The following is a 6,017-nucleotide window of genomic DNA, read 5'->3' as shown; positions in this document are numbered from 1 at the left end:
TCCTGCCACACAATACTGAGTTCACAGTGTCGATGCTATGGTGTACATTCCTGCCACACAATACTGAGTTCACAGTGTCGATGCTATGGTGTACATTCCTGCCACACAATACTGAGTTCACAGTGTCGATGCTATGGTGTACATTCCTGCCACACAATACTGAGTTCACAGTGTCGATGCTATGGTGTACATTCCTGCCACACAATACTGAGTTCACAGTGTCGATGCTATGGTGTACATTCCTGCCACACAATACTGAAGTATAGGACGAGCAGTCAGGGACATGTTCTATAATGTACCCTCTTGTAAGTGTCCCACTAGCTGTCCTGGACGTGTTCAATCAGTTCTTCTACTCCAGCGAGAGAGGAGAAGTCCTCCGCAGCCATGGTCTGTACCGTAAAGGGTAGTTTTGTCCAGTTCTCGCGAATGTACTCGATGCCTGTGTCATCATCCCTCGCAATAAACTGTTTTATCTTCAACACTGCAAAAAACACATTGTTATCATTACAAGCCCCCACTCCCCAGTCACATCCACAGTTTTTACAGTCTATTTTGTATTTTTTAGTCATGCCTCCATACTTACAGACTTTTTTGTTACGCCGGCATTTGACTTTGTTGTAAAATTCTCTACCTACGACTATGTATTGGGATTTTATGAAGCATCTAATATCACAGCTAGACACAGCGACAACCTGACACTCCCAGCATCGCAGCGTGAAGTTGCTCTGCGTTTTAGCCGCCAACTGCGTCTGTCGGTTGCGCTCCTCTTCAGCCTCTGCGATGGTGAGTGAGCGCATGCGCTGAGCGACCGTCCGCATGATCTCGTCGATAGGCTTGCTTAGAATGTTCTCCAAGGCCTGATTCATTAATGTCAATCTCATCACGTTCACCTCCTCCTGTCTGTGCTTCTGTTGATCAGCAAAGTCTATGACAGTGCCCTGCATTGCTCTACTACGTCCTGTAACACATACGATCATATCAGTTCTCCTTACAGCGTTGTCTGTCCAACAACTCCTTAGCAATTTATATAAAACACACATGTGCTACAATTTATTTGACACCGATAAGCGATATTTTTTCCAATGCTTTCCATGATCAACAATAATAATAGAATTTATCTACAAAAGCTCTGTGACCGCTTAGAGATGCTGTGACTGACGAATTGAAAAGAAAGGAGGAAAGGAAGTGGTATATAAGCTTTGAATGGCAGGGAATAATGTCTTTATCAAACTGAGTACACCCGTATTATACGATTTTCTGCTACTATTGGATTTATTTTGAAGATTAATGGAGTTTTCTATTTGTGTTAAAGAGATATCCTTACTCCGAATTTCTTCTTTCCATTTGGAACTTTATTTCAGAACATATCATGAGCAATTAAAGAGAAAAATACAGCAACGTCTGCTAGCAAAACTTTATAACACTTAAAATGCTTTTGGAAACACACATTTGTGATGTGTAGAGTGGAGCAATGACAGAAAGCCAGTAAGCTTTATAAAACAAACCTGCGGTCTGTATGGTTGATATCTCGTTGCTGGACTTGTTGTAGCGAATGACAAAGTTACATGAAGGTATATCCAACCCCTCCTCGGCCACAGGTGTCGCCACTAGTCCGTTTAACTCTTTCTCTCGGAGTCGCTGGACCACACGTGTACGATTGGCAAGAGATTGTCCTGATAGGAAACACAACAAAGTTTTGTTTAGAGCGCCAGACAATATACTCACTAGACATACAAAGTAAGGGCCATATATTTATATATATTGATATAGTCGATGCAGCAAGCCCACCAAAGCCAACATTTCTTGAATTCATCACCTACTGTATAACATGAAATGTTGGTTACGTATAATCATTCGTGGTTTTCTTGGTTCCTATTGAACCACGAAAATAGATACAACGAGTTTGAATGATATATGTGTCTACTGTTTATTAATATGGGATATCCACGAAAGTTTGGACCACGAAACGATCTAAATGGCTTTAAACCACGAAAGAAAATACCCATGAACATTTCGTGTTATACAGTATTTAGGACACATCAGTGAAACTGAAGTTAAAAAGATTGAAATCACATGCTTAAACTTTTTCGAAACATCTTAAGCAATAGAGCAAAAACGGAAATGTTCCTAACAGCCTTTATGACGATACAGACGAGAAACTGTGCCTGCATCAATTCCAACTTCGAGAATTTAATGAACCATCAAGAAGCATCATAATTACGAAAAAGGGAAACTTTTATCTTAGTATTTAAAAGGTCGATGCAGAAAGTCAAAAAGTCAACATTTTTAATGCGAATATTTTACCAAACATTCTACTTTGAATCAATAAAATTGAAATAGCGCCAAATCCCTGTCTTTAAGATTTACCTGATTTTAAATGGAATGTAAAAGCAAAGGTATTTACGTAAATTGCAAAATTCACCAATATCTATATTCTTGCACACACTAAACGATAGGGATGTAGCTAGAATTCGCAGTTTTGCTAATCTAATTTCTCGTGAATTACATGTAAGATCTGATTGATTCGCAATTCCATATGAGGACACGTACTTTGGTCCTCTTCTGCCGTGGACCGTGAGCTTATCAGATGCCAACATTTAGCAAAGTCAGATTTCTCGTTTAGGTACTCAGATACGTCCTTGGCAGAATCTCTTGTTTCTACGAAAACTATGAACGTTGAATCTTTCCCTTTCTCTCTGAAGATTTCATCCACCATTTCCTGGAGACGAACAATGTTTGGGTTCTCATTTTCCTGGCTCATTGAGAGGCATTCCAATTCCTTAACGACTTCTGTAAATAAAATGAAAATGTCATATTTCATCAAAGCGCTGCTGAATTATTAAAACCAAATTAAATAGTTATTTATTAAGCTTTCAAGTTCAATTTCAGCGGCCAATAGAATAAATGTTGTTTACCTACCTTCGTATAGAGTGACAAGAGTGACTACTGTATTGTCCCTTCCTGTATCGTAACTTCCTGTATTGTCCTCGCCTGTATTGTCCTCGCCTGTATTGTCTCTTCCTGTATTGTCCCTTTTTGTATTGTCCTCGCCTGTATTGTCTCTTCCTGTATTGTCCTCGCCTGTATTGTCCCTTCTTGTATTGTCCTCGCCTCTATTGTCACTTTCTGTATTGTCCTCGCCTGTATTATCCCTTCTTGTATTGTCCTCGCCTGTATTGTCCCTTCTTGTATTGGCCTCGCCTCTATTGTCTCTTACTGTATTGTCCTCGCCTGTATGGTCCCTTCTTGTATTGTCGTCGCCTGTATTGTCCCTTGTTGTATTGTCCTCGCCTGTATGGTCCCTTCTTGTATTGTCGTCGCCTGTATTGTCCCTTGCTGTATTGTCCTCGCCTGTATTGACCCTTCTTGTATTGTCCTCGCCTCTATTGTCCCTTTCTGTATTGTCCCCGCCTGGATTATCCCTTCTTGTATTGTACTCGCCTGTATTGTCTCTTCCTGTATTGTCCTCGCCTGTATTGTCCCTTCCTGTATTGTCCACGCCTGTATTGTAAGTTCCTGTATTGTTCTCGGCTGTATTGTAACTTCCTGTATTGTCTACGCCTGTATCGTAACTTCCTGTCTTGTCCACGCCTGTATTGTCTCTTTCTGTATTGTCCACGCCTGTATCGTAGCTTCCTGTATTGTCCACGCCTGTATCGTAACTTCCTGTATTGTCTACGCCTGTATTGTAGCTTTCTGTCTTGTCCACGCCTGTATCGTAACTTCCTGTATTGTCCACGCCTGTATTGTCCACGCCTGTATCGTAACTTCCTGTATTGTCCACGCCTGTATCGTAACTTCCGGAATTGTCCACGCCTGTATCGTAACTTCCTGTATTGTCCACGCCTGTATTGTAACTTCCTGACCTGATCACACCTGTATTGTCACTTCCTGATATGTCCGTGTCTGCATTTTCAATTCCTGATATGTCCGTGTCTGCATTTTCAATTCCTGATATGTCCGTGTCTGCATTGTCACTTCCTGTATTGTCCTCGTCTGTTTTGTTTTGAGATGAGTAAGATATGAATACATTGTTCTTTTTATCTCCTCTTAGTATTTGATTCGTCAGTGACGAGCGCTTCAAATGATCCACCACATTCTTCATACACAGCACGTTGTTGACACAGAGGGCAATATGGTACATCTACAAAACGTACCACGGCCTCACATTATAGCTACATATCTTGTTATTATATAATAATCCTAAATTAGTTCTGGGAGGGATCCGTTTGATCAATATTGTTTATATTTTCATATTTATTTCTTCCCACGTGAATATATATATATTTATATTGATACTTGCAAGCAGGGGGAGTTCGGGCCAAGCTAGGTCTTAACAATTTTTAGAATTTAATGGTATTATTATTACTTCCTTCGGCTTTAATTTCATTCATTATCGCCTATTCTTCCAAATACTTGTCCATCCTTTTATTAACGACATGTGGACCAATTCCTGATGTTTATGATAATTAGTAGTGCACGGATAATGTTAAAGTTCACCCTTCGCCTCTAAGATCATTACTACATTAGACCGTGTAGTACAAATGATGTACATATATGTGGAAACTCGACACATTCATGAGTTGCTTATGGTTTCATAAGGAATACTATATTAGTTATATTCCATACCGATTTCATATTGAAATTCCATCTCATCATCTCCTATGTTACGACAGATGGCATATGGAAAGAAGCATTGCAATGGCGTCAGATAAACAATAAACTATGTCGTCACAATTAGCTTTCAACGGAAGAGGTCAATTTCAAATAAGAACAAGCAAATTCGTGGAATTTATATCCCCGCTTGCAGGACATATTGTAGGTTAACACTATTGAGGTTATGTTTAAACATGTGAGTATCGTGCTGCTGAGACATACTGTAAAGCTTGAAACTTGAAGAAAAAAGCCCTATACCTCATTGATTATCCGTAAATATGCACAAATCACATCAGTTGGCAAACTTAGCATGAGTCGGATGTGCATACGGAATTTGGTTCAACCATCTGAACGATATCTACAGCAATTATCACACGAAAACCGAAGAGTGCCCGAGATGGGTGGAAAGACAGAGGAACACAAACATTGTTATCAAGTTTGAAGGAATTTGGCTAATAGTTGTTAGAGTTATTACCGGTAAGCAGAAACTGCAGATAATGACGTTTTTCGTTAATCAGAAAATCAGTTTACATTTGTTGTAGTTATTGCACTGAAACGAAATGTAGCAGATAATGACGTTTTTCGTTCTTCAAGGGGACGTAACTCCGCCGTTGGTTGGTTGGTTGGTTGACGGGTTTTTCGCCTACATGATTCTACCCATGTGGGTTTCACCTCACTGACTGGTGTCGGTGTTCTGTCGGAGTGAGAGTGAGGGAAGTTTACTTCTATCCTTATCTTTTGATGAAAATTTGGGAGACGACTTCTTGGTCCGAAATGGTTGGTAGGTGTGTCGCGCCGGTTGCTACAACTTTGTCTGTTGTTCCTTGCTAGTGTTTTGGTATCGTTAGAGGGAGGTTAAAATGGCCAAGATTGCTTATATTAATGTTTATAAAAAAAAATGTATATCTTAAAAGTGCATTTATTTCATGTATCATGTTCTTATAGGGAAGTATATATATTATATTTGTTATGTACCCCGGGTCTCTAACAACGTCTCTGCTTCCGTTAGGTACAGTACTTTGTTTCTTTTATCCGAGGGGTCCCTATGGTGTATGCGGGCTTTTACCTTTTATTCTATGTTGTATGTTTATGTATTTTAGAAGAAAAATAATAATATTTAGATAAATATTTGAGCAATCAAAAAGTACAAATTGGCAGATAGGAAGCGGGTAGCGAAGAGGGCCTTAAGGGAGGGATGTATAAGTTACTGAGCTAAATATATATATATATATTACAAATTCTATTAGTATACTAAAAGATGGGAAGGTCAGTGGTCGTATCATATCAGGATGTCTTACATAGTGTGGGTATAGGAGGAGGGCGTGTCTACCATATCCAGGCTGTCCTTTAATTATACCCTA

The 6,017-nt window shown here is 39.6% G+C and overlaps 1 protein-coding gene across 3 annotated transcripts; it reads right to left on the bottom strand.

The window, feature by feature from the left end:
- Window positions 1-6: 6 nt before the first annotated feature.
- On the bottom strand, window positions 7-4,188 carry LOC110448345 (interferon-induced helicase C domain-containing protein 1-like). Of its 3 annotated transcripts, none has more exons than XM_021494565.1 (5): window positions 3,438-4,188; window positions 2,920-3,092; window positions 2,551-2,790; window positions 1,506-1,673; window positions 7-958 (listed from the first exon to the last, which is right to left on the bottom strand). In XM_021494565.1, the coding sequence occupies exons 1-5, from the start codon at window positions 4,142-4,144 to the stop codon at window positions 318-320; spliced, it is 1,929 nt and encodes a 642-aa protein (XP_021350240.1). In that variant the 5' UTR covers window positions 4,145-4,188; the 3' UTR covers window positions 7-317. The 3 variants fall into 3 exon arrangements, with proteins under 3 accessions (XP_021350240.1, XP_021350407.1, XP_021350322.1); XM_021494732.1 differs by having other exon boundaries at window positions 2,920-3,032; window positions 3,438-4,186; XM_021494647.1 differs by having other exon boundaries at window positions 2,920-3,081; window positions 3,442-4,186.
- Between the last annotated feature and the right edge of the window lie 1,829 nt (window positions 4,189-6,017).

The sequence above is a fragment of the Mizuhopecten yessoensis genome, unplaced genomic scaffold (assembly GCF_002113885.1).
Source record: "Mizuhopecten yessoensis strain PY_sf001 unplaced genomic scaffold, ASM211388v2 scaffold41, whole genome shotgun sequence".
Lineage (NCBI taxonomy): Eukaryota > Metazoa > Mollusca > Bivalvia > Pectinida > Pectinidae > Mizuhopecten > Mizuhopecten yessoensis.
This window is presented reverse-complemented; position numbering and strand designations above follow the sequence as displayed.